Raw genomic sequence first — 27,353 nt, 5'->3', positions numbered from 1 at the left:
CTAAAACTGTTATGATTAGTAATACTGTTTATTTTATAACCCAAGTTTGAAATCAACAACATCCTTTAACTATAGATTTATTCATTTCAAGATCGGGTCTGAATTTAGAAGTCACAAACATGTTTAGATTATTTCTAGTTAATTTTTTTTTTTTGACAATTTAGAAATCGTGCAACCTAACCTTTGTATTATAACTTTAGTTCTGAGAGACAAAACGAATGTTTCATCTGAGTGTGTCAGGTAATTTGATTTATTATTAAGTTAGGTTATCTTCTTACATTTGCGGTTTACATTTACAAATAAATAAATATATATTTTTAAAAAAGTTAGGATTGTCATTAGTAGTACTACTGTTTTGAAGTTAATACGCGTGATGGACACAAACATTTGTCAATACTCCAACATGAGTAAGTGTTAACATCTGCAATTAATTATTACACCTTGGTAAAAATGTACTATAATCTTAAAGGTAACTGAGTTAGGTTGTAAAGTTTCCTATCCTTGCTCACCAACCATGCAACACTAATGACTTTTTTTTATCAAGGGCATTAATGCTGATGACTTTTCCGGACGAACAATCCCCATAACAAAGAGGAGCAACCAACATTTAAACATTACTGTGTAAGGTGAAAGTGAACGTTTGTGCATCTTCCAGATGTATCTAGATGCTCTATTATTTTAGTCGTTTACAATTTTCAACTGGACTAGATGCACGTAATGCTCTTTCAGGAACCCATCTACGTATTTTCACTTTCGGATGCTCCATCTAAGACTAAATGACACATTTATACGCAATGGGCAGCTTCATCTGAATACCAATTAGCGATAAATGAAATCGTTACATATATCCTTTCATACAGTAATCAATTATTTACCCAACTGATGGTCGTTTTGTCCTTGTCCATGTCCATTACGCTATACACAGAGTTTATTTAGCACAAAAGACATACGTATGTCTAATTTCTCTAAGCGTTTGGTTTTCAGAAATTATACAATCCAACATAGGAAAACCATCGTATATATACATGATTAGGACATCATGCATCCTCAGAACAAGTAAAATTGGAGAACTTGCTTCGAATTGTTGAATTTCCTTTTAACATCTTACCACCTCATTTTTCTATAACCAGAGACTCATAAATTTTTTGGGCTTCCAACTTAAAATCAATTGGTAATTAGTGGAGTGGTCCAAGTCCCTTATATATTATTCAAGTCCCTTACATATATCCAATGTGAAATCTTTTATCCCAACATCCTCCCTCGAGATAATGGTGCGTATAACCACTAATCTCGCGAATCCATCCTACCCCTCCGAAACAATGTTTTTTATCTCTAGTAATCTCGGAGAACTGAGCCTTCTCTAGACCATCAGCTAATGGGTTGATCGGGCCACTATCCGGACTGGATTAAAGGGTTAGGGTGTGGGCCTTCTCTGATACCATGATAAGTTTCTTGGGCTTCCAACTTAAAATCAATTGGTAATTAGTGGAGTGATCCAAGTCTCTTATATATTATTCAAGTCCCTTATATATATCCAATGTGGGATCTTTTATCCCAACAGAGACTACAAACTGAAATCAACCAAAGCAGAATCTCTAGTCACAATATTTTCAGGATCAATTTAATAAAAATATATGATTCCATCTTACAATCCAAAGCATTTAGTAGAAAAGATAGTGAAATGATAATATTAATGGGGTTAAAATGTTAGAAAACAAATATGTAGGCCACTATCAACAACTTAATAATAAATGAAGGGGTTTTATTTCCAAACGTTTGCTCTTTCAAATAACACAACTTGATAACATAATTCAAAAGACTGCTCAGCGCGTGATCCACACTTTCCGACTCGTATAATCGAACGATCCGCCGATGGCGATCATCTACGCGGTTGTGGCGAGGGGCACGGTGGTACTAGCGGAGTTCAGCGCCGTCACGGGGAACACAGGCGCCGTGGTGCGCCGGATCCTCGAGAAGCTCTCGCCGGAAACCGCCGACGAGAGACTCTGCTTCTCCCAAGACCGTTACATCTTCCATATCCTCAGATCCGACGGGCTCACCTTCCTCTGTATGGCCAACGATACCTTTGGAAGTAAGTAAGATCACTTTCTCCGAATCGTGATTTTGAAAGTCTCTCCGATTGATTCAGAGTCTTTGGTTCGCTTGTGTTATTGTGGTAGGGAGGATACCGTTTTCGTATTTGGAGGAGATTCATAAGAGGTTCATGAAAAACTACGGGAGAGTGGCGCATAGTGCTCCAGCTTACGCGATGAACGATGAGTTCTCGAGGGTTCTGCATCAGCAGATGGAGTTCTTCTCTAGTAATCCTAGTGTTGATACTCTCAATCGTGTCCGAGGAGAAGTCACTGAGGTAACTTTACTTGATTACAAAAAAAGGCACAACCTTTTTTTTTTGTTTCTGAGTTGGTTTCACATGTTTATGTGGTCTTCTAAATACACAGATAAGATCGGTGATGGTGGATAACATTGAGAAGATAATGGAGAGAGGTGATAGGATTGAGCTTCTTGTTGATAAAACTTCAACTATGCAAGATAATGCGTTTCACTTCAGGAAACAGTCTAAGCGCTTACGCAGAGCTCTTTGGATGAAAAACGCTAAGCTCTTGTGAGGATCTCTCTGTCTCTTGTTAGATTCTCTTTGATTGCTTTGGCTTTTGAGTGATACTAAGAACCGCCTAGTTTAATAATGTATCAGCTGATTTGGAAGATTTCATATCTCTGTTTATGTTTTTGGCTTATAATGTTTATAGACCTCTTCTTTGGATACACTGCGAGTTTCGGATCATTAGAATTGAATCATTTCTAGAGTTTAAGCTGAAACCTGCTATTATTGTTTGTGTGTTTTGACAGGGTAATGTTGACGTGCGTGATAGTTCTCGTGCTGTACATAATAATCGCATCTTTCTGTGGAGGCATCACTTTACCCTCCTGCAGATCTTAATCTCTGAGGCCCTATCTAAGGTAAAATGATCTTTTCCGGGGGCATCTAGCCTGAAGCAGACCACTGTTATTTGTAAATCGCCCAGTTGCATCCTTCAGTTTTCAGTCTTGGTTTTCTATCATGAAAATGACAGTAAGTTACATGCCATGGTCTTCGTCGCTTTTGTAACACTCTTTGTAAATGTTCACAATGCGTAAAACACTCTTACCTTGTCTTAGGCTTTTTGTTCATTGTATTTCCAGAACTTCATTACCTTTGTCTTTTATGATTCGTGCATGTACATCACATGTGCGCAAGTTATTTTGTTCAAATGACACTGATTTTTCTTTTTGGTTTATTGACATTTCTAGTTTAGTAATTTTCTGCTCCCTTCATGGCTTCATCCTATGTCTCTGTTTTCACTGATGCAAGTATGCAAATAACAGTGCTGTATACAAAAAATATGGTCACAGTTATTCCGTAAACATGTTGCAAGTTTTTTATACTACAAAGTTAACGGTCTATCAGACCAGGAGGTCAACAACAACATCATCATCAACTGCAGTAAGAATGTGGAACAGTTGGAAGAGGAGTAACAATCAACGCCTGACTAGTGGCCTTGCCTATGAGATTGCAAGCTAAATTTTAGATATAGCTATCGTGTGAGAAAGGAAATATACGACTATGGGTATGAATTGTGAAAAGGAAACTCAGCACACAAGTGTCGACAGAAACAAAAAAAAAGTGCAGCACACAAGAACAGCCGCCCATAGGGTCAACATTTTGGGAATTAAATTCAACATATTGGGCCTTAGAAACAGCCCATAGGATGCAGGCGAAACTTTGCAAAATGAGACATATATTTGCATTTCATTTTTAGTTTGTCGCTTAATTTACCAATTTTGCGTGAATAACACCCACCTTCTCCTCCCTTGGAAACAATCAGTTTCTTACCATTCGCAAGTTGCCAAGCAACGCAACCTTTCTCTTTCGCTACGCGTAGAGTTGATCTAAAATCAATCCCCAATCTCGGTGTGGTTCCTTCCTCTAGGGTTTTTTGATCTGATCCTGTAGAAATCATCACCCCGCGCGGCATGAGGCCAATCCTATTGCCGGATCCACCCAGTCTATCCACCGGCGTACCCGAGATTTTCGAACAAGGCGGTTCCCAGAACATCGTCAGACGAGCAGTCGTCATCGGAAACGGTTTCCCTGGCTCCGAGAATCAGTCTATCGGTCTCGCTCGTGCTCTCGGCTTGGCCGAAAACCACCTACTCTACGTGAGTTTCGATTTAGCCCTTAACAACAAGTTCTTCGTTTCGGTTCTAGCATGATTTGGTAGTAAGAATGATGGTGGTTGATCTAGGCCAGATGATTCATTTCTAGGGTTTATAGCTTGCTCTTAGTCGAAACTGGCGTGGATATTCATGAATTTTTCTGTTTCTTTAGCTTTATTGAGCAAAATTAGGGTATAAATAATGGTATGTTTGGTTTGCTGAGATTGTATTTGTCTGCTTCTTCTTTTTAATGGTGTAAGCGAGTTACAAGACCTAAAGGAGGGATACATGAGTGGCTACACTGGCTCCCTGTTGGTTTTCACAAGAAGCTGGAGTTTTTACTCAGGCATCTTTACCTCTACTCCAGATTGATGCTTAGGCCCAAACAAAGTAAATACATCGCGTCAGAGAATGGTGGCAGCAAACTAGGCTTGTCTTCTGTTCTCGAGGCTGACGTGAAGGAGATTGTCACCATGGCTCGTGAGACCTATGAAAAGTATGCAACTTTTCTGAAAATTCAGTGCTTATGTTTTGGATTTCTTTGTTCGTTATGACACACTGTTACATCTAGCTAAGCGATTTTATTCCACAGGGATGGCCCGTTGGTTGTGATTGCGTGTGGTAGAGATACAGTTTCTGTCGCTAGCTCCATAAGGCGTCTCGCTTCTGAAAACGTCTTTGTCGTTCAGGTTTGTTGTAAGATTTTACATGCTTGTTATGTTACTTAAGACACTCTGGGATTAGCTTCAAGATAAAATTTTGATTAAGTATCTAGAGGGAAGTTTTTTTCCTGAATCATGTAATCCTCCAAAAAAAGGAGAGAGTTTTATTCCTGCATCCTGTGAATTCTAAATAGTTGATCTTTGGTCTTCATTTTTGTAGATACAACATCCTAGATCACACCTGAATAGGTTTGACATGGTGATAACCCCTCGTCACGACTATTATCCTCTAACCCCGGAAGCGCAAGAGCACGTTCCTAGATTTTTGCGTAGGTGGATAACTCCACGTGAACCACCTCAGGATCATGTAGTAAGTGCCTTGGTTTTGTCCCCTGTTCTCGTTTCCATCATATTACGGTAGATGAAACTGGTTGCGGTGATTTCATTTGTAATACCATAAATTGGCACACCTATTTTCAGGTCTTGACTACTGGAGCTCTACACCAGATCGATTATGCCTCACTCCGTAAATCAGCTAGTGCTTGGCATGATGAGTTTGCTTCTCTTCCAAAGCCCTTGGTTGTGGTTAACATTGGCTGGCCTAGACGTAAGTTCTGTTACTCTTTTAAGTTACTAGACAGCGTTTTTACACTTCCAGCATATAACACATGAGCCCCTTTTTTCTCTTTGAAAACTGAAGTTTAGACCTCATTGCCATCGTCCTTCTTGTTTCTTTTGAACAGGTAACTGTCGTTATGGAGCAGACCTCGCTAAGCAGCTAACAGACGCTCTTCTTAGTGTCCTTGATAGCTGTGGAAGTGTCAGAATTGCTCTCTCCTACAAAACCCCTGAAAAGGTCTCATAACTCACATATATCATTACTGCTGTATTTATAGCTGATGTTCTTGAGTTTCATCTAATACTATATTATTCAAGCAGGTTTCAAGAGTCATTTTCAAGGAATTAGGAGATAACCCAAAAGTCTACATTTGGAATGGCCAAGGTACTTAGGGTTCACACCTAAACTTTCTTCAGCTTTGTCCACAAGTACAGTGCAATGACGAAAGTTTGTTAACGCTTGTTTTTAAAAATTGATAATTCAGAACCAAATCCTTACATGGGACATTTAGCTTGGGGTGATGCCTTTGTAGTGACAGCAGATTCTGTCAGTCTCATAAGCGAAGCCTGCAGCACCGGGTATATAAAATACACTGAGATAAACCCTTTCAACTTTTCTTTCTTTTCCTACAATTCAAAACTATAATCTGAGTATTTTCCTTTCTCTGCAATATAGGAAACCAGTGTATGTTATTGGAGCCGATCACTGTAAATGGAAGATTGCAGATTTCCACAAGTCTTTGAGGGAGCGAGGAGTTGTCCGCCCATTTACTGGTTTCGAAGACGTAAGTATCTTTTCCTCTATTTCTCAGTGTATGTATGATCTTCTTTGACCTGGTTTGGTTATAATGGTTTTATAGATGTCGGAAAGTTGGAGTTATCCGCCATTGAGTGACACAGCAGAGGCAGCTATGAGGGTACGTACTGCATTAGCTGCACGTGGTTGGAGTGTACGCTCTTGAAAAGTATAATACTCTTCTTCTTTTTTTTTGTAACTTGTGTTTGCGGGAATCACATTTTATCTGAGGCTGGAGAAAGAGAAGTTTAAAGACAATCGAATATGTGCAGAGAAAGAAAGAAAAAGGTGACGATACTCATTTTGAAAGGGTTTATTTACGTTTCTTGTGCCCTAAAGTTTTGCTCATTAGTAGAAATCCAAATCTCTACTTCTCAATTGGATTACCCCTTGTGATATGAAGAGAGAGTGAAAAGTTTTTTTTTCCGTTTGTATTGCGACTTGTCGCTGAGATTTGAATGTGTAGAAAGAAAAATGTCCAGGCACCTGTGTGTGTTTACAATTGTTCTCAGTAATCTCGTTTTCTTGTATTCTCTCTTAAAAGGTATTAAATGTGATACAAAATTGAGATAGTATTTAGAAGTAAAAACGCAAGGGAAATACGAATTTACAAGGAGACGACTTTGAAGAAGTGAAAAAAAAACGAGGAGGACATAATGTTGCTTTGAGAAACCATATACCATTTTGGTCGAGGTCTCCGTACAAGACACTCTACGTCCCCAGGCTGAGCTTATAAGTCTCACAGTCCAGTTTTTTGTTACTTCTGGAAGGTCACAGATGGTGTGGGAAGACCAAACTGAAGAGCTTGGTTGTCTCTCTACACTTGAACCAGCCAGAGCTGCGGCTTTGTAAACAAACAAACAAACAAACCAACCATGGCTGGAACTATCTGCAAGGCCACAATGCCGGATGATTATTTTGTCTACAAACCAACTATGGCTGGAACTAGCTGCGGATTGGTAAACAAACAAATACGTTAACCATTTTTCTTTCCTCCTACTGTTTTAATGATTAAGTTACTCGTGTGAGAGCAGAAAAACAGAGGATTGTTTCCTCTGTTACTATTATTCCTTTCATTCTTTTTAATTTTAAAAAGTGGGGGGTGATTACATAAAAGGAAGTGGACTATAAGGACCAATGCTGCAACAAAAACTAAACATATAAAAGTGTTAAAGAAAAGGAGGAGGGGTTTTGAAGTGTAGTAGTAGTAGCCACTCCAACTTTTCCGCCGTCGTCGTCGGAGAATAAAACATCAGAGCGAGGAGGTGACTCAGAAGGAAGGTTGAGGGCGATGGAGAAAGTAAAGATTGAAGAAATACAGTCCACCGCTAAGAAACAGCGGATTGCTACTCACACTCATATCAAAGGCCTCGGCCTCGAGGTTCTTCTTCTTCTCCTCTCTCTCTCTCTCTCTTTGAATCTAGTACATTGTTCGCATCGCTCGAGGTTTGTCCGGGTTTTAAAAGCTAAAATTACTTTGATTGGCACCCTCATAGACTCTGGGGATAGTGTTTCTGGATGTAATTGCTACTAGGTTTCAAGTTTAGGGTTTAAAGTCTTAACCTTTTGGTTAATATCTTATTGTTTCGATGAGACTCTTTTCGGTTCTAGTCGGCCTCATATTTTGTTCCGTTGCATCGTTATTGCATATACTGTGCTGAAGGATGCTTTGATATATTGTGCTGAAGTATATTTAAGACCCGTAAGCCTTGCGTTCACTGTGTTATTACTAACTAGCTGTGGTTCTTTTGCTGAGAATCATTTCTCTAGGATTAGTGTGATGTCTTTTCTATAGCTTTCGAGAATGATTTCCATTGTCTCCTTTTTCTAGCCAACCGGGATTCCTATACCATTGGCGGCTGGATTTGTCGGTCAACTCGAGGCTAGAGAGGCAGCTGGTCTTGTTGTCGACATGATCAAACAGAAGAAAATGGCTGGCAAGGCTCTTTTGCTCGCTGGACCTCCCGGAACCGGGAAAACTGCTTTGGCTCTTGGAATATCCCAAGAGCTGGGAAGTAAGGTGATCACGGATGTCTTTTATCTTTCCACCTTTTCTATGCTGTGATTTGGTGTACATGGTGTGAAAAGACAATTCTGTCTTATGTGTTTTGCAGGTTCCCTTTTGTCCAATGGTTGGATCTGAGGTTTACTCATCAGAGGTTAAGAAAACTGAGGTTCTCATGGAGAATTTTAGACGTGCCATTGGCCTACGTATCAAGGAAACCAAAGACGTCTACGAAGGAGAGGTGTGTGTGTGTGTGCGCTGCTACTTTTTTCGTTTCGTAGCATGTCTTTTTGTCGTCAGATTCTTAAGAGTGGTATCCTTGAGTTCTAGGTTACGGAGCTGTCCCCAGAAGAGACTGAAAGTCTTACTGGAGGTTATGGCAAAAGCATCAGTCATGTTATCATTGGACTCAAGACAGTCAAAGGAACCAAACAACTTAAGTTGGATCCCACTATCTACGATGCCTTGATTAAGGAAAAAGTTGGTTGTTTAAGTTCCTTGCACCTTGTATTATTATTTTCATCTGTTTGGTTCGCTGGTGAAAACAAAACATATTTTGCCATGACGAATTACCAAATCACTGTGTCCTGAAGTTCGTGTCTTTACTGTTTGACTCTCAGGTAGCTGTGGGGGATGTTATATACATTGAAGCAAACAGTGGAGCTGTCAAGCGGGTGGGTAGAAGTGATGCTTTTGCCACTGAGTTCGACCTGGAAGCAGAAGAATATGTTCCACTTCCCAAGGGAGAGGTTCACAAAAAGAAAGAGATTGTGCAGGTTCATCTTCTATATAACCTTTGCTTCTCATCATTGTCATTGTTACCTTTTTTATGGATTTGTATAATGTATGTCTGTTTTAATCTTACTGCTGTGCTGTACATTCATTCTTTTGTGGTAGCCTCTAAAAGGCTTTTTTCTCTTTGGTTAGGATGTGACGCTTCAAGATCTGGATGCAGCAAATGCTCGACCTCAAGGTGGGCAGGATATACTTTCTTTGATGGGCCAAATGATGAAACCCCGGAAGACTGAGATCACTGATAAGCTGCGCCAAGAAATTAACAAGGTCATCTTCTTCACTGAGACCTAAACTATACTTTTATTAATTTTGCTAAAAGGATTAATAGTATAATGGTGTATGATTATTGCAGGTTGTTAACCGTTATATAGATGAAGGTGTTGCAGAACTCGTTCCCGGAGTTCTATTTATCGATGAGGTGTTTTTCCTGTATAAGTTTTCTCATTCCACCGTGCTTAGGACACATGAGCAGTAATTTAACTTTCTTGAATCACAAATCTTTAGGTTCATATGCTTGATATGGAGTGCTTTTCTTACTTAAACCGTGCGCTGGAGAGCTCTTTATCTCCAATAGTGATATTTGCAACAAATAGAGGAGTCTGCAACGTTAGGTGAGGAGAAACATTAGACCTTCATATATATATACTATCATTTCTATTATTTGGGTTTAACTTAGTGCTGTGATTCCCATAAACTGCAGAGGGACTGATATGCCTAGTCCACATGGAGTCCCTATCGACTTGTTGGATCGGTTGGTGATTATCAGGACTCAAATCTATAATCCCTCTGAAATGATACAGGTTACTCAGTTGTCAGTTTAGTTTTCAGATTTCAATTGATCAACGGCCTTCTAATAGGTTTAGTTAGTCAGATTATAGCCATTCGTGCGCAAGTAGAAGAGCTAACGGTGGATGAAGAATGCTTGGTCCTACTTGGGGACATTGGGCAAAGAACATCTCTAAGGTTTTTGAGACGGAACTAGCATCATTTCGTTCTTTGCAAGTTTTTTTCTCTCTGTCTCTCTAAACCTTCTTGTGCTTTTGCTTTCCAGACACGCTGTTCAGCTGTTGTCTCCTGCCAGCATCGTGGCGAAAATGAGTGGACGTGACAATATCTGCAAGGTATAGCATCTTAGAACAATAAAGCAGTGTATAAAATGAATGTTAATATTTCTTGTTAATCTCTTGGTGCTTTGACTTTTGACAGGCTGATATAGAGGAAGTAACATCACTCTACCTTGATGCCAAATCTTCAGCAAAGCTTTTACACGAGCAACAAGAAAAATACATCTCATGAGAAACCCTAATCGAATGTCTTATCAAAAGATTTGCATGTGTGCTCTGGTTGCTTCTCTTTCTAGCTATTTTGTAATGCATGTGACGATGGAGAAATCTTAAATTTGATGGGAGAGAATTGGCTTCTCTGAGACCAGAGTGGTGGTGATTCGGATGTATCTTCAGTGTAAGCCTTGGTTATTTACCTACATTAGTTGATCTTTGAGTTTCCTGGTTCCAAATAGATCTAGACCAATTCTTCAAGAACAAACTTGTAAAAAAGTCTATTATCAAAAGATATTACTGGGAATCTGGAGTGCAGTGTGAGGGTGGGTATCTTTGATTCCTACGGTAATATCTGTAACATAACGCCGTTGGATCTGATAATGATTTCAAGTTACAAGTCTTGACGTAAGTAGTGTCATTAAATATTATACGTAAACTCCAATAAGTCTTTTGACGGTGAACGTTGGTCTCTCTCACTTTTTGACGGTCTCATCTTTGGTTGCCTCGGACGTGAAACTGACCGCTTTTCTCGGATGCTCCCTTATGTTCAAGCTAAACACTTCAGGCCTCGAGTAATGACCCACCACATCGAAGTCAAACTTAGCTCGTGCTATGTCCCCAAGATCTGTCAATTTTTTTTTCATGAAACATGACTGGTTCCAGCTAGATTAACTGATAAACAAATGTTAATAATAATAATACCTAGATCAGCTGAGATAAGAGCCTCTCCTTCATAGTTTGGTCCAGCTAGAACAATTCCTAAAGGCGAAATGATAGAGCTTCCACCAGCACAGACAACAGAATCAGGTGTAAGGCTCTCTTCTGAACCGGAAAACGTGTATTCCGGTGGAGGAGGATAGTCTTTCCGGCGACAGAACTGGTTAGATGATAAAACAAAACATCCACCTTCGAGAGCGATGTGAGTCATCGACGCTAGCCAAGTTTCTCTAGCGTCAGCAGTAGGTGCACAATATATCTCAATGCCTGTATAATTACCATAACACATTGGTACTTAACTTGGGAACTAGTCTGTAAGATACACAATTCTCCCTAATCTCTCTATTATATATATATATTGCTTAGGATCTCTTCTAACCTTTGGCATACATTGCGGTTCTTAAAGACGGCATCCTATTCTCCCAACAAATAGCAGCACCGATTTTACCGATCGGAGTATCGAAAACAGGGATGGTTGATCCATCTCCGAACCCCCAGATGCAACGTTCAAGAGCCGTAGGCATGAGTTTCCTGTGCTTACCCAAGAACTGACCTTGCGAGTCAAAGAAAAGGACAGAACAGTATAGAGTATAGCCTTCCCTCTCGATCACACCCATGACCAAGAACACTTTGTACTTCCTAGCCATCTCCCCCAAACGTTCCACTTCAGGGCCTAAGAACGTTAATCAAAAATAAAAAAAGTACTTTACAGTTCAGACACTCTTGGTAACTTAAAAGACTTTGATATCTATCTATCATCAACACTAAAGGTTTGAACTTTTACCAGGAACATCGATGGCAGAAGCAAGATACTTGCGAAAGTCGTCTCTTCCTTTAGCCGTCCGAGCACCAATGGCCAGCTCGAAGCTTGAGCCGCGAGGATATCCGCCGATGAACGCCTCCGGGAACACGACGAGCTGTGACCCGTTATCCGCCGCCTCGGCAAGTAACCTCTCCGCCTTGTCTGCAACGACATAGGGAAGATCAAAATATTAGAAAGAGACAAGACACAGTTCGAATGGAGGAGGGAGGGGGAACCTACCTAGCGTGGCGGGAGTATCGTAGAAGATGGTGCATGCCTGGACGACGGTTGCTCGTACGATGGAGGAGGAGGAGGAGGAGTCGCCGGACATCTCGATCTCGGGGAAGGTTTGATCGACGTTGATGGGAGGAGTGGCCGTGACGAGAGACATATCTTGGTGAGTGGACATGGAAGGAAGGAGCTTGAAACTCTCTGTTGTAGGTTTTGTAAGGACGGGAGGAAACGGGTGATTCTGGTTCTCTCTCTGTATGAAATTCAAAACTTTATCTCTCCATTTTAATATTACTACTTTAATTTCATTTTTGTTTATATATGATTAGGTTTTATTATTTTTGAAACAAGTTGAACAATTTATAAATAACCAAGTTGCATAAAGTTAGAGAAAATGGTTAGTAAAATAGTAAATTTAAACAATTTCGATAAAATAATGGACTCTTACTAATCTAATTTTCATCTAACAACTTTATTTTTATATCTTTTTATATATGTTAAACTCTAATATAATATTAGTAACTAGAGTTTGACCCGTACGAACGTGCGGGTTTGGTTTTGATATTTATAAATTGTTTAGTGACATTTTAAATATATAGGTTATTTAGATATTTTTAGATTCATACAAATTTATCCAGATCCAAAAAAATCAAACTGAACACTGTCCAGAATTTTTTTAATACTCGAACATAGTTTAATTTTGAATCCAAATTTATTATAGTTGGTTTGTTTTAATACATACGTTGTGGTTTTTTAGAGTTTTGAAACCAACCGATCGGTTTAGTTTCTAACATATAATGTAGTTATTAATTAGAATTGCCTTATTTTGGACAGTAGTTATTGATCTCCATTCTATATTTAATTATACAAAGTGTGAAAAAGGTAATTAGAAACTTTTAGAAAACAGTTAAAAAAGATAAGAAATTTTTTGTATTTCTATTTTAACAGAGTAGATATTAAGCAAAACTCTGAATCCACACTATTTGAACTAAAAACCTTTCAAATTTTCGATACAAGATTGACGTCAGCTTTGTTCGTCGACAGAGACGAATCTCTCTAAATTTTCTCTTGCTTCTCTGACTTACGAGGAGGTATATGTTTCTTTTTGATTTTTGTCATGGGTCGGCGAATGATTCCTTTTTGATGGCTATCTATCTTGTATTACATGTACTTTATTAGTATATGCATCCATGAATTGTTTTTAAAATATTTTAGGTCCCATGAATTGTTTTTAAAATATTCTCCCTTTGTCTGCGAGATATGGATCGAAACTCATGTGTTCTAAAACTCCAAAAAGTTGAAATACATAGTGTCAATAATAAATCAAAAATAAAGAACATAAACCAAACAAAATAAAACAAAGACATAAACAGAACATAAAAACTCATATATGTCTACAAGTCTATTCCTTCTATCTTTTCAAAAGAATTTGACATCAATAGAGCTGATTTAAGGAACAAATATCTTGAGCAGTCTCAACTCTGAAAGGAATATCACCAAACCATACTAAAACTAGCAACATCAGAAACAATCGAGAGGTCAAATCTACACCAATTTCAGCAGTTCCTATCCATGTGAAACTTGCATGACCAGAAATCACTAAAACTAAGATACAAGGACAAAACACCTTGAAACGCCAAAATTTAAAAAAAAAATTTTACTCTCTCAGACACTTTACCACTTTAGAATTTCATTCCAAGACACTTTCAACATATGACATACTTTAATACAAGTGAAAGTCATATATGCCCTTTTCCCATAAAAAACGTGAATAATCCAAACCATCATATACCGATTCTATTGATCCTGATTTAATTTATGTACCAAACCCATTTTTATCAATTCCCAACCCTAATTTCAAATCCAAAACACACGGCTTCTCGTGAAGCTCTTTTTGCGGCGATTCTTTAAAACTCTAGATCCCCTTTCACAAATTGTTCTTCACACCCTCTCCTTCGCTGAATTTGTTTTCATCTTTAAAGCATGCCACATATTTTAGACTTACGGAGCCACAATACAACATTTTGTTTTGTCTCTAACTTATTCATAACTCATTCAAACCATGGATGGTTTTCATTTTTGTGTTCGGTGTGGGGGTTTGCAACCCTTGTGGATGGCTGAGTTGTGGTCGGCTGAGTTTCTGATCGGTTGAATTGTGTTCGAGTGATTTATTCTCGGTGGTGTGTGTATTGGCGATGCGTGGATGGGTGTTCTATGGACATGTGATGTGTGGACGGCTGATGTTTGAACGGGTGATGTGTGGATTGATGAGGAACAGGCGAACAGCAGTGGAGTTTTACTAATAAGAGAATTGTTGTTAAGGGTTAAAGCGTATAATTAAAAAGTATGAGACGAAATGAAGAGAATCTATAAGTAAATTAAAAAATGTTAGGATCAAATTGCCTATATCCAATACCTAATAGACCAGAGGTGTAAAACAGAGAAACTTGACTATTGTTGGTCACGAGGTTTCTCTCTGCAACGGAACCAACCAAAAAGGTTTACAAATTTTCCATCCACGAGTTTCCATCCACAACTTGCATCATCTGAAAGACTGTAACCAACATTTTCTTCCTCTTTTTTTTTTCCTGCACATCTTCCTTCTTCGTCAGTTTTCCTTAATTCAGTTTTAAATTTTTTAAAAATTAAAATATATATGAACGAGTTCAAATTGCACCGTCCACGATACATTGTCCACAATACTGTATCCACATAATTTAATTTTAATTTTTATAAAAAGTTAAAATATCAAAATAAATATATACATATGGATCTCAAAATATAGAAGAGAAAAAAATTATAGTTTAATATATATATTATATATCAAATTTAGTTACTATAATAAGAGATAATAAAAAATAAAATTGGTTGAGGAAAACCTTTGACAAATACACAAAACTGATGTCGTATGTTCAGTTTCCCCACATCCACTTTTATTTTCGGCCTTCGGATTATAAGCATCTCTTCATCATCTAACGGTAAACAATAAAACATTTTTATTAATAAATCTAATACATTAATGCATTCGTAGAAAACAAGGACCAAACCAGACCAGTTTTTCATTTTGAAATACCAAATTGGCGAAGCCTTTAACAGGGGCATTGTTGCCTGACCACGTACTACAGGACAAAAAAAGTGTTCCAAATGTTGAATGTATCTCTGGGTGCAAGACAAACTCAGAATGTGGCTCATAGTGTAACAAACTATGCCTGTTTGTCGTTATCGTCGCTAGGTAACAACTCAAAATTTATATTTGATTTGTTTGGTTACAAGTTTTGTTCACACTTGGCTACTGCTTATAAAAAGTATATGTAGCTTTTTCATTTCATAATCAGAATATTCTTTAACAAGGTATGAATAATTGTATCAGTATAGAATATAGTCCTAGTTGTCTCAGTAGCTCTTTTTATTCGGCCATGCTGAAATATAATAATAATTAATAGCTTTAAACATGTTTAGATTAATGCCCTAATTTACCTTTATGCTTAACATTTTGGGGTTGTTGATAAAGGTTTTTGTTGGGTTTTTTTTGTTCGGTTGTATGGAAAACATTAATTTGGATACTTTTGTTGAAATTTCTAGTCAAATTTTCTGCTGTGGTAACCACTTTCAACCCTTCAACGTCACCTGTTTTCCAAGATATGCCTCTATTGCGTTACTGAATTATAAATACTTTATAATTATATATTTAATAATAAGATTTGGTTAGTTGATAATATAAACCACGAATAAGTGTACGAAATTAGTTGTTATATAAAAGTTTGATATATGCTTATTTAGAATGTAAAAAAAAAGAACGTAAAAAAAAATCCAGCATAATTTCCATATATATCAGGTTTTTAACCCATGTTGCACTTATATGTGATTTGTCTTGTTTGGTAAATTTATTAGCTGGTTAAATTTTTTTTAGTGGCATGATAGTCCATAACTTGAGGATGCCATGATGTTATATGACTATTTTTCACTTAATAAAATAATAAAGATAATGTCTTAGTTTTTATACTATGTTTATACATTCGTAACTATAATATTATCATCTCTACGAGGATTTCAAATTTATGTTCTAGACCTACTAGTTTCTTACGAACATTACAAGAATAAAATGATCACTAGAATGTGTTATGTCCTAGATTTTATCATGAAATTTTGAATCTAAAATTTACAATACGTTAAATTTTGTAAATATATATCAGTGATGGTGAGAATTGGTTTAAAGTATGAATTATGTATATGAAACCTTTTTGTAATATAAAATTCAGTGTATTTTATACATAGCAAGAAAGTTTAATAAAGTAGATACGAAACAATTACAAAATTTATAGCATTCAAATTGAGTTTTATTTTATAGTTTCATCTAAACGATATGGTAACTAGCTATACATTTTTTAGATTTACATGTTTTCTGTACGAAACAAAGCATTCAAATTGAGTTTTCTTTTAGATTTACATTTTAAATTTATAGCATTCAAATTGAGTTTTGTTTTATTTTCCTATATATACTTGGAAAAGAAAAAAGGTTCAATGTGTATCTGTCAAAACACAAGAATGAAATTAAATAAAAATATCGTCAAGATATAACAAGGAAAAGGAATACTTTCTTATTTGTTTTTCTGTTTGTTATAAAAACCAAGTAAGAAATACATGTTCAAACTAATTAACTCAAACGCGTTGACAAAAAAAAAAAAATCAACTCAAACTCTTCTGAAAGCAAAACATGCTCGACGGCTCTTCATCACACCGCCTCGTCGGAAAGTTCTTCACGAACTCAACTCCACCGTCTACTGAAGAAACAGAACAAACACTCCGGAAACAATGGGTTCTCTCCGGCGACATGACTGTCCAAAAGCTAGACGACGGCGTTACATTCTTGTTCGAATTCATACAAAAGAATGATAAAGAAAAGATTCTTAAAAAACGACCCTACAACGTCAATGGAGCTCTCATAGTAATCAAGGATCCAAACTCTTCCGACACCATTGACTTCACTTGGGACTCCTTCTTGGTCGTTGTCGTGGGGTTGCCATTGTACCTCTGCACTAGTAACTTCCTCCCCACGCTTAAATCACAAGTCGGAGACAACAATGCCCTTTTTCATGGAACGTCTAATAACAACAGGTTCATCTACCTCAGAGTTGATATTGACCTAAAGAAGCCACTCCGACCAGGATTCTACATTGGCCAAAACCAAAACCGGTTCGTGGAGTTCAAGTACTGGAACTTAGGTGACTTCTGCTACAACTGTGGAAGGATAGGTCACGTGAAAGAAAACTGCGTGCAGGTTACGTTTCCTAAAGAACGTGTCTTGAATGCCACGTCAAGAACGCATGTCTATGGCCCTTGGTTAAGACATTCACCTTTAGAAACTTCTTGCCAACTTCATCTGATGATATTACCTAATAGTGTTGGTGAGTGCGAGAAGAGCCTCACGTATCCGCAGTTCTTCGTAGAGGTTGAGTTTAAGATACTCGCTGTCTGCAACACTATCACCGAGTCATCAACAAAATCCATCAGTAGATTTCGTCTCCCTTGTTCTTACCTCTACACAGAAACAGAGTCCACAGATTGTGTTACAACTTCGAAAGCGTCCGAGGTTATAAGAAGGGAGATCTACGACAAGACGCCTCCCTCTCTTGGCTATTTTAAACACATGCCGTTCAACATTCCTGACGTTACCGAAAGTCTTGTGGAGGAGTTGAAACTCTTTCAGAAAGATAAGTTTTCTTGTGACGATAAGTGGTTAGCTCTTAAACTTCAAATCATCTTACAATATCAGTTAACGCATGTTGATCACGAGACATTGCTCTCGGTTTTTCGGGAACGGTCCATTGAGAGAAAGATATCGAGTTTGATCAAGAAGAGAGTGGAGAAGAACGAGGACTTGATTTCTCACTCTTCATGGGAAGATCAAATAAGAGAAGTGATATCTGAGATGGGTTTCACACGTTATATGCATCACTCTTATGTGTCTGGAAGAGCCAGTAAGGCCGTGTTGGAGTCTATTCAGATGGAGATTTCATCGTCTAGATGCACGAGACCTGCAGATAGATCTGCAGTAAGCGGGCTAGAGCGTTTCAAAGTGCTTGGACCGGACATGGATCGGCTCGAACCTTGTGTGATTTGCACAGAGGAGATGTTTCTTGCGGAAGAAGCAACCGTTATGCCTTGCTGCTCTCATGTCTTTCATAGTTCTTGTATTGAAAAATGGTTTCATGTTGGTCACATATGTCCCCTCTGTGGTTTCAAGTTACCTTTACAAAAATAAACAATTATCATATTGTAGTTTATTTTTCTCTTTTGTAGTAGTTTACAATCTCTCTATTTTGGTTCACCATCTATAATGTATAGTATAATGGTATGTGATGTGCAGGGGTCCTATCATCTATAGTTTTTATAATCAATATACTTTGTTGAGAGGAATGAAACATTGATGCAATGTGATGTTAATCATGTAATCACTAGCAAGAAAGGGCTTTGTAGTAGATAACTAAATTAAAAGTCTTAAATTCAGAGAAGGTGAAAACACCAAGGATCTAACTGAAATAAAGCCTTTATTTTAACTAGGTGTAGTGACGTGGCAATCAGACATGCATCATGCAATAACTACGCAACACCTAGGCAAAAAACACATGAATGTTCTTTTGGTAACTCAAAGCTTAAGTAAACACTGACAAGCTCAGAGATTCGTTTTACATTAGAACTCTCTAGAGACCAGAAAATACTTCTTCATGGAGGCGGAGGCGGAGGCGGTGGGAGCTTTTAAGGATACGGCGGCGTCAGTTGAAGCCGCGACGGTGTTTCCGGGGTTCAAGTTCTCGCCGACGGACGTGGAGCTGATCTCGTATTACCTGAAGCGGAAGATGGACGGTTTGGAGCGGTCCGTTGAGGTTATACCGGAAACAGATATTTACAACTTCGAGCCTTGGGATTTGCCCGGTTTGTTTTACAAATCTTTGCTTATGACATACTTTTGTTTATATTTAGTCATAATTTTCTTATTTCTTTGCTCAACAAGAAAAACATTTTAAAAAGCAACATGTGTTCTCGTGGAGTGTGATAATTAGAGGGTTAGTGTTCTTGTTTTCTTTTAAAATTCCGTTTTTTTTTTTTAATTTGCAGATAAGTCGATAGTTAAATCAGAAACGGAATGGTTCTTCTTCTGTTCACGAGGCAAAAAGTATCCACATGGGTCACAGAACAGGAGAGCGACCAAGATGGGGTACTGGAAAGCCACTGGAAAAGAACGTGATGTGAAGTCTTCTTCTCAAGTGATTGGAACAAAGAGGACGCTTGTCTTCCATATGGGTCGTGCACCAAAAGGCGAAAGAACAGAATGGCTTATGCACGAGTACTGCATGAAAGGAGTTTCTACGGTAAAACTCTTTGTTTTAACCTAAGAGGTAACTTTGGCTACTTGAAATGTTCTGATCTTTGGCTTGAGTTGATTTTTTTCCTGTGAATTCTAGGATGATGCTTTGGTTGTTTGCCGGCTTAGGAGGAACAAAGAGTTCCATTCTTGTACGAGTAGTCACAAGGCACCAGAGTCAGATTTACCAGCAGAGAAGCACATGATCATGCAAAATGGTGGTGGTGCTGCTAGTTCTAGGAGCCAGGCTGATTTGGACAGCATGGTTGATTTTTACCTTGCCGGTGAGTCAGGGGAGGAGCTTCTCAACGAGATGGCAGAAACAGCAGACAATCTACAGGTTTGTCCCCTTTAAAGACAATATTTAGGGGTCATGAATATTTTTGGGTAGCTCTTTAAAACTTAGGGTCAAGACGAAATGTTTCATTAGGCTTTGCCTAGACCAGTTCTGCCTATTGCTTTTTTCTTTTTTGTTTCTTGATGAATCTCCCATTTTCTAAGTCATATAGTTGTTTCTGGCTAGCTAACGTTTCACATAGCGCATGATGGATGGTTCTTGATTAATGCAGTTGTTGATGAAGTCTTGTGTGTGTGTATTAGGTGCAAACTGAAGATGATTTCTTTGCGGATATCCTAAAGGACGAAATAATCAATGTGGATGAAGCGGTCACAACGGGGAATTTAGCGAACGAAGTGCCAACACTTGAATCAGCATCAAAGGCTATAAGGGTACTACCTTTACCTAGCATGATTGACAACCAGATGGCTTCACTGTTAGAGGAAAGACCATCGCAGCAGAAGAAAGGAAAAGGGAGCAGTGGCACGGACCAGTTGTCGAGCTGCTTCATGGGGATATACTCGATCAAAACGGTGAACAGGGCGCGATGGGACGTGATTATATGTGTAGTTGCTCTTATTGTAATGTTGTTTTATCTAGAGTAAGTCTATGGAAAGTAGTAAGAACCAGTTTCATGTGTTGTTTTTCGATGTTAAGAAAAGAAGAACATATAATCATGTCTGAAGTTTTGTTTTTGTAAAAAAAAAAAAAAAGAAGAAGTTTTGTTTTTGTGTAGAGGGTTTATATATGTTTCTGGATTTAAAACTTTTTTTTTTACTTAATCTGTCCGTCTTTTATTCGGTTTACTGAACTGATGTTAATTCTAAATCTGGTTTTGTCATACACTGAATAATATTTTTGATTACTGAGCTGGATGTTCAGACAAAAAGGAAGGGAGAAGACACCAATAAGCAACGTACAAAGAAACACACTCCAGACAGAGAGTTCAAGTAACTACCTCAAAAAAAACAGAGTATGAATAAGAACCACATAACTATTCCGACAGGGAATGAGAGAGATGAGTTGTTGCAACCAATCAGAATGCATCATTCATCATTCTATAGAATTCCAAAAATTTATACCGGTTACAATAATAACTTTTTTAAATCAATTCCAAATATTTCACTTTTGGAATGAAACTTAAAAATAAATAATTTGCAAAACAAATTGTTCTTTTTATTCAAAATATTTCTTTTTTTCAAATAACCTGTTAGCGGTTAAGACTACCTCCAACGAAAACTTTAAAAAGAGGTTCTAAAAAAAAGAAACCAAAAAAATAAATAAAAAAGACATAAAACACACAGAACCGGTGTTTAATATGGCACTTTTAAAGCTAGTAAGCATCTCTAACATGACAATTAAACAAATCATTAGAACAGGCTTTAACTAATGGACATGCTCTAATTTTCTTACCAAAGTGTTGGTAACTTAATGGTAACACAAGAGGTTGATTGATTCTCTTGTTTAATCATCTTAGGTACAAAATAATAGTCTTTACATTAGTTTTTTGAATGTTGGATCAGATTGTAGACTTAAGATTTGGAAAAAAAAAATGTTTATGGCTTTTAATCAAGAAAAATGTTTGTGTTGCAAAAAGAAAACTGTTTAAAATAATATTAGGTGTCCGAAATGGATAAAAAGGAAGGGGTAATTATCTTTTGGGTAAAAAACCTCTCTCGAACAGTTATTGGCGATCATAATGGCGATTGACACAAGGCCATTTTTTCTGCAATTCTCAAGAGAGATTTGACTTCACATATGCCTTTCTCGGATATCTTTTTCTTTTCATGATTATCTAACACCTAAACAATTATTTTTCTCTTTTAAAGATCAAAAAACCGTGGGTTTCAGTAATGGGATCTCACAGTTTTGTTCTTTGTGTTTTGCTCTTCTCTTTGATAGTGGAGAAGTTCATGTTTATTCCCAGCGAATGGGATGTTAATCCTTTCTCCCAATTAGCTGTTACAATCTCCGACATGGTTCTTATGGTCATGGTCGATGACATTGACAAGGAACTTATTCTAATGGCTTTGCTATGGAAACAATCGCCATGGAAGCCGCCATGGAAAATGTGTATCAAAGACGGAGAGTTACAAGATGATGGACATTCTCATAATCATAATTGGGAATTGTCTATGGTGATGCAACCACAAAGGTATTCAATGCTCTTGAAAATTATAATTCAAGATTTTTATTGGTGGTTCTTCACTGGTGATTCAATTTCTTTGGTATATGGCTATATTTTTAGAATCGTTGAAGATTGGCAGATTCTTTTACTATTTCTTTTGAGAAAATCAATAAAATGGATTTTCTCTAATAGAATATCTATTGATCCTATTTGGAATCTGGCCAATGTTATACATCAAAGAAATCTTAAAAGAAGAATTTGGAATTTCATCGAGAAGATGGTAGCCAAATACAAATGGTGTTACATAAGGAACAACAAGAAGATTCAGAAGAAAATTTCTTCAGTTCTTACTCTGTGTGTTGTAATGATTTATAGTTTTAGTTTTGCATTTAATTGTAATTCAAGTATTTTATATGCTTTTGCTGTAAGTTTACTTTTTATTTAAATAAAATAGTGGTTAAAAAAAAAGGAAGGGGTAATTTTGTAAAATGAGTCATTTTGTGTTAGTTCCGTACTATTCTATCCGGTCTATCCAAGACGGTTGCGCAAAGGTTGTGTAGATTCGTCTCCACCGCCGTTGAAAAACCTCTGCTCTCGCGTTTCTTTCTCTCGTAACCGTTACAAAACAACAACAACTTCACTACGTCGTTCGATAATGAAGTTTGGTTTCAGTCTTCAATCTCGATCTGTAAGTTCTGCGCCAATCATCGTAATCGTCTCGTTACCTCTTCTTTGGTGATTTGGATATTTATGTTGTGGTGCTGTTAAAATCGCATTCTTGTAATCACTAGGTTATTATTTAATTAGTTGCAGATTATGTATAAGTGTCAAATGGGCGGGTCGTCCATTGGTCGTCCACGTCCATATTTAAATGGACTTAATATGGACACACCCATTTTTTCCATGGGTTATTAATGGACAAAATATGGATGACCATTTAAAAAATGGTCTTTACGGGTTTGGGTTTCATGGACATGAGTTGTCCAATGGACAAAAAAAAATCTAAGGTTTAAAAAAAAATTGAGTTTTTTTACCAAAACCGAGAAATCGGGTTTTCTCGCCAAAATCGGGAAATTGAATTTTCTCTGTCAAAATCGTAAAATCGCACAAACTGTAAAATCGGGGTTTTCCGCGAAAATTGAGAAATTGGATTTTCTCGCCAAAACCGAGAAATCGAATTTTTCCACCAAAACCAGAAAAAATCGAGTTTTCCTACCAAAATCGAGAAATTGAGTTTTCCGCTAAAACCGTAAAATCGAGTTTTCCCGCCGAAACCGAGAAATCGAGTTTTCCCGCCAAAACAGAGAAATCAGATTTTTCCGCCAAAACCGGGAAATCTAGTTTTCCCGCCAAAATCGGAAAATCGAGTTTTCCGCTAAAACCGTAAAATCGCCAAAACCGTAAAATCAAGTTTTCTTGCCAAAACTGAGAAATCGGGTTTTCCCGCCAAAACCGGAAAATCGGGTTTTCCCGCCAAAACCGGAAAATCGGGTTTTCCCGCCAAAACCGTAAAATCGGGTTATCCCGCCAAAACCATAAAATCGGGGTTTCCCGCCAAAACCGAAAAATCGGGTTTTCCCGCCAAAACCACAAAATCGGGTTTTCCCGCCAAAACCGTAAAATCAGGTTTTCCCGCCAAAACCATAAAATCGGGTTTTCCGGCCAAAACCGCAAAATCGATTTTTCCGTCAAAACTGCAAATCGAGTTTTCCTACCAAAACCGCAAAATCGGGATTTCCCGCCATAACCAGAAAATCAGGTTTTCCCGCCAAAATCGCAAAATCGAATTTTTTCCGTTAAAACCGCAAAATCAAGTTTTCTTGCCAAAACCAAAATTGTTGTATTTATGGATTAATTTTAATTTTATGAACTTGAATATATAATTATAGGCTTATAAATTATAGGCTTATAAATTAAAATCTAAAGTTTTCTTATATGGTCTATTATGGACTCTATGGCAGCCCATAAAAATATGGGTTTTAGTGGATATGGTTCTTAATGGACATGGTTCTAATGGACATGGTCACTCTTTGTCCACAAACAATAAATGGACAAATGGATACGGGTTAATGGACATGGACTCGCCCAATTTACAGCTATAAGATTATGTACATCCGTGTTGAACATCTATTTGAATAGAAGAAACTCACAATATTTGATTAGATTGTTTCTACTTTTGGTTTTGTTTAGAGATTTTTTTTTTGAGACTTGGATTGGTGAATTAAAGTCACGTTATCTCTTCAAGTTTTGACCTTTCGATTTAGGTGTGATGGTTGTTGGACGTGGAGTGTAAAATGTGTATCTTGGAACAGGTTTTGTAGGAGAGCTAAAAAACAAGAATAAAAGGAGAGAGAAAATGTCGAGGCCGATCATGATCGTCTTTCTTCTAGTTATACTCATAGTCACCTCTCAGTTCGAGTGGAGGCAACCACTTCTTGAGCTTGATGCTGCTCCTAGCTTGTCTCATAAACATCAGCAAATTGCAAAGAGGGAAGATGCTGTCAAAGAGAAGGTACTGATTGCATGAGATTATTGGAGAAAAAAACAACAACATAGCTTGTCCTATTTTCACTAAGATGCAAGACTTTTACATTCTAACAGTTGATTTTATTTTTTCTTCTTATTGTGTTGATCGATACAGATCATCTTGTCACAAGAGAGACATATCCAGAGGCTAAATGACCTTGTACGGAGTCTTCAAATGCAGTTACTACGATGCAGAGGAGAGAACGAGACGCGAAACGCCACTGAAATTCCCCATCTCAACAAGCAGTTTATTGAGCTCGAGAGGAAACACATTGTGGAAGACTAGTTTGATCCAGTAGTAAGTAATATATATATAAACCCAAATGGTACGTTAAAGCTGTGGGAAGCAATCTTGTATTTTATATCTTTTGTTGTGCTGATGATTTGATTAGTAGGATTGCTTTTAATTATATGATCAAGGTTGAGATATTCGAGTGTGTAATGAAATTTGAGGATTATGGTACTTGTAATATCCTTTAATATGGTTGATGCTATTATTAGCAAAGCACATAATCTATACATGTGTGGGTTTGTATAGTCAAACTTTGGTTTTGTTGTTAGGTTTTACATTGAATCACGGCAACAAAAGTCTAAGATGACAGAATCTTATGTCATATGAGTCTTCCATTCTATTTGCAATTTTGTTCTTATGTTTCGTTATTCCATCAGTCAGAGCCTAAATCTCACCAACCACACTCCATCATTGTTGGCCGTGCGTCTAGCCGTCCAAATTCACATTCACCAATATTAATCGATTTTCAACAATTGTTTGATGCGATACTTTCTTTGACAAATCATCATGTACGAGTATTTATTTACAAGAAAAAACAAATCATACTGAAGGTTATACTAGTCTTGAAAACATTTCTCTTCGTCAGTTCTCACGCCATGATAATATCTTACATATCAGCATACATTATTACTACCTGGCAAGTTCGAAATAAATGGTGTATTCCTCTCTCAATTTGAATTTGAATTTCATGATAAAACAAAATATGAAAAAGGACCAAGTATCTCGTTTGTATTTATCCAAATACTATTTGGTAATAAATGCAATTTCAAAGGCCAAGTCATATACTCCATCTTTTTAGTAATATTTTTCAAATCACATAATTGTTAGAAACGTCTTATTTTTCTATAAAAAAATCTCGTGGGTATTTATTTTGATAGGTAGTTAAAACTAATCCTACTAACTAATTAATATGCATTCAATGAAACCCTCTCCCATCTTGTGTGTCTATCTGCCTATATATAACAGCAGCCAATAACATGAAAACCTCGAACTTTCTTCTATAACTCCCAAGAACAAGAACAATAAGCTCCCCTAGGTAAGCTTACTTTGACCAAAGATTCAAGCTATTTTGCTCAAATATTGTTATTTCGATCTTCACTTTTTGATTGATAGGCAAATAAGTTACTCGATTGATCATTCCTACTGTGTTTTCTTTTTGATGATATATGCACATGTTTTATAAACCCTATCAACCTTCATTTTCTAACGCAGAACTTGGTTTTAATTTCATTGTGTTTATAATCAGGTTCCTATAGAACAAACATATTCTTCTTGGAAGGCAAGGAACATGAACCAACAAGAAGCCGCGAGTACACTTGGACTTGATTTGAAACTAAATATACTGGATTCATCTTTGCCCAGAGAGAGCTCATCTTCATCCTTATGCTCGGAGGAAGCTGAAGTTGGAGGAGGAGAGGCTGTGGTTGTTGGTTGTACTAACTGCATCATGTACATCATCATGTCTTTGGAGAGTAACCCTAGGTGCCCTAGATGCAACAGCCAAGTTTTGCTTGATTTTCTCACAGAAAAATGTAGCAAGAAGAGTAGTAATTAAGAAAATGCCAATTAAGAATGTCCTTTCCTTCTTATTTTCTTTTCTTGTTTTGTTGTCATATATATTGATAGTTAAAATTATACGACGCCCGCATGTGTTCATATGACACACACATATATAGACACATTTGTTTAGTGCGATGAATATTACATTTCGTTATTTCTTTTCAACAGGTCATAACGTAGATAACCATTATAAAATTGCTACTTATAGCAGTTTTTAACAAAATAAAAATGTTTTTAGCGATGAAATTATGGATATTAATGACGGATGTATACTCTTCAAAACAATGATAATATTCCTTTTTGGGTACTAGATATTTCCTGACTATTGAAATGAATAGTAATTTTATAAAAGGAAAATTAGTTGTTGTTGACTTGTTGTAAGTTCAATGTACTTGTACGTGACATAACTATATATACGTGTTTAATATGAAAAATATGGAACAATGACTTTTCTCTTTTCCTTCATGTGCACTTAAGTAACTCTAGCTTTAAAAGATAAGTATATGCACACATAGTCATTTAAATATATACACACATCATACATCAAATAATAAATAGGTTTGGTTTACTTGTTACCAAAGTTGTTGAACTAACATATTAAATGTCTACAAAATCTTGAAGAAGAGTTGTTCTTATTATGAATGTGAAAAAACTTCACCTAAACTTACTATAAAAATGCATGTTGGTTTTCACATTAATGTCGGATACAGCATTACGTGTGTTCCGTTCCATTCCAAACTATCAAAAGAAACAACACGTATTATCTAATAATAAGTTTATTTTGAAAAACTAGATTTCTTTAATTTTGTTTTTGGTCAATCAGAGATGTTGGCTCAAACCTAACTAATTTTAAGGGAAAAAACAATATCAACGATTAGTTTATACTTTATCCTGGGGTATTTAACACAATTTAAGGCATGGTTGGCAAATATTTTACTTCTTCCAATAAGAAATTTAGACAAAAATAACATATTAGTGATTTCTTAATATGCTTTCCTTTCATTGACTATTTTCTTCATCCAT

General features: G+C 37.0%; 7 protein-coding genes across 7 annotated transcripts; 6 read left to right on the top strand and 1 right to left on the bottom strand.

Annotated features, from left to right (window-relative positions):
• Positions 1–1,801: 1,801 nt before the first annotated feature.
• Positions 1,802–3,320, top strand: LOC108842659 (vesicle-associated membrane protein 714). The gene is made up of 4 exons (XM_018615640.2): positions 1,802–2,092; positions 2,181–2,371; positions 2,463–2,626; positions 2,872–3,320. The coding sequence occupies exons 1-4, from the start codon at positions 1,873–1,875 to the stop codon at positions 2,960–2,962; spliced, it is 666 nt and encodes a 221-aa protein (XP_018471142.2). The 5' UTR covers positions 1,802–1,872; the 3' UTR covers positions 2,963–3,320.
• Positions 3,321–3,844: 524 nt separating this feature from the next.
• On the top strand, positions 3,845–6,824 carry LOC108837014 (mitochondrial fission protein ELM1-like). Its single transcript, XM_057002534.1, has 10 exons — positions 3,845–4,221; positions 4,479–4,714; positions 4,811–4,907; positions 5,101–5,250; positions 5,361–5,487; positions 5,624–5,736; positions 5,820–5,883; positions 5,984–6,077; positions 6,175–6,283; positions 6,359–6,824. The coding sequence occupies exons 1-10, from the start codon at positions 4,036–4,038 to the stop codon at positions 6,458–6,460; spliced, it is 1,278 nt and encodes a 425-aa protein (XP_056858514.1). The 5' UTR covers positions 3,845–4,035; the 3' UTR covers positions 6,461–6,824.
• A 662-nt stretch (positions 6,825–7,486) lies between these two features.
• Positions 7,487–10,678, top strand: LOC108843165 (ruvB-like protein 1). Its single transcript, XM_018616282.2, has 12 exons — positions 7,487–7,675; positions 8,126–8,314; positions 8,409–8,540; positions 8,630–8,779; positions 8,920–9,075; positions 9,227–9,361; positions 9,447–9,512; positions 9,599–9,705; positions 9,795–9,894; positions 9,966–10,057; positions 10,146–10,215; positions 10,301–10,678. The coding sequence occupies exons 1-12, from the start codon at positions 7,586–7,588 to the stop codon at positions 10,388–10,390; spliced, it is 1,377 nt and encodes a 458-aa protein (XP_018471784.1). The 5' UTR covers positions 7,487–7,585; the 3' UTR covers positions 10,391–10,678.
• Positions 10,679–10,727: 49 nt separating this feature from the next.
• On the bottom strand, positions 10,728–12,387 carry LOC108843167 (bifunctional nitrilase/nitrile hydratase NIT4). The gene is made up of 5 exons (XM_018616283.2): positions 12,134–12,387; positions 11,876–12,055; positions 11,471–11,764; positions 11,077–11,358; positions 10,728–10,999 (listed from the first exon to the last, which is right to left on the bottom strand). Exons 1-5 carry the CDS (start codon positions 12,300–12,302, stop codon positions 10,848–10,850), a joined length of 1,077 nt encoding a protein of 358 aa, XP_018471785.1. The 5' UTR covers positions 12,303–12,387; the 3' UTR covers positions 10,728–10,847.
• A 6,433-nt stretch (positions 12,388–18,820) lies between these two features.
• On the top strand, positions 18,821–20,559 carry LOC108840789 (NAC domain-containing protein 89). The gene is made up of 4 exons (XM_018613608.2): positions 18,821–19,057; positions 19,241–19,494; positions 19,588–19,827; positions 20,088–20,559. The coding sequence occupies exons 1-4, from the start codon at positions 18,850–18,852 to the stop codon at positions 20,427–20,429; spliced, it is 1,044 nt and encodes a 347-aa protein (XP_018469110.1). The 5' UTR covers positions 18,821–18,849; the 3' UTR covers positions 20,430–20,559.
• Positions 20,560–22,473: 1,914 nt separating this feature from the next.
• On the top strand, positions 22,474–24,960 carry LOC108840065 (uncharacterized). The gene is made up of 3 exons (XM_018612884.2): positions 22,474–22,640; positions 24,265–24,464; positions 24,594–24,960. The coding sequence occupies exons 2-3, from the start codon at positions 24,309–24,311 to the stop codon at positions 24,762–24,764; spliced, it is 327 nt and encodes a 108-aa protein (XP_018468386.1). The 5' UTR covers positions 22,474–22,640; positions 24,265–24,308; the 3' UTR covers positions 24,765–24,960.
• A 746-nt stretch (positions 24,961–25,706) lies between these two features.
• Positions 25,707–26,476, top strand: LOC108840066 (protein salt-induced and EIN3/EIL1-dependent 1). Its single transcript, XM_018612885.2, has 2 exons — positions 25,707–25,806; positions 26,017–26,476. Exon 2 carries the CDS (start codon positions 26,059–26,061, stop codon positions 26,323–26,325), a length of 267 nt encoding a protein of 88 aa, XP_018468387.1. The 5' UTR covers positions 25,707–25,806; positions 26,017–26,058; the 3' UTR covers positions 26,326–26,476.
• Positions 26,477–27,353: the final 877 nt, after the last annotated feature.

Source organism: Raphanus sativus, chromosome 2 (assembly GCF_000801105.2).
Source record: "Raphanus sativus cultivar WK10039 chromosome 2, ASM80110v3, whole genome shotgun sequence".
In the NCBI taxonomy this organism is placed as follows: domain Eukaryota; kingdom Viridiplantae; phylum Streptophyta; class Magnoliopsida; order Brassicales; family Brassicaceae; genus Raphanus; species Raphanus sativus.
This window is presented reverse-complemented; position numbering and strand designations above follow the sequence as displayed.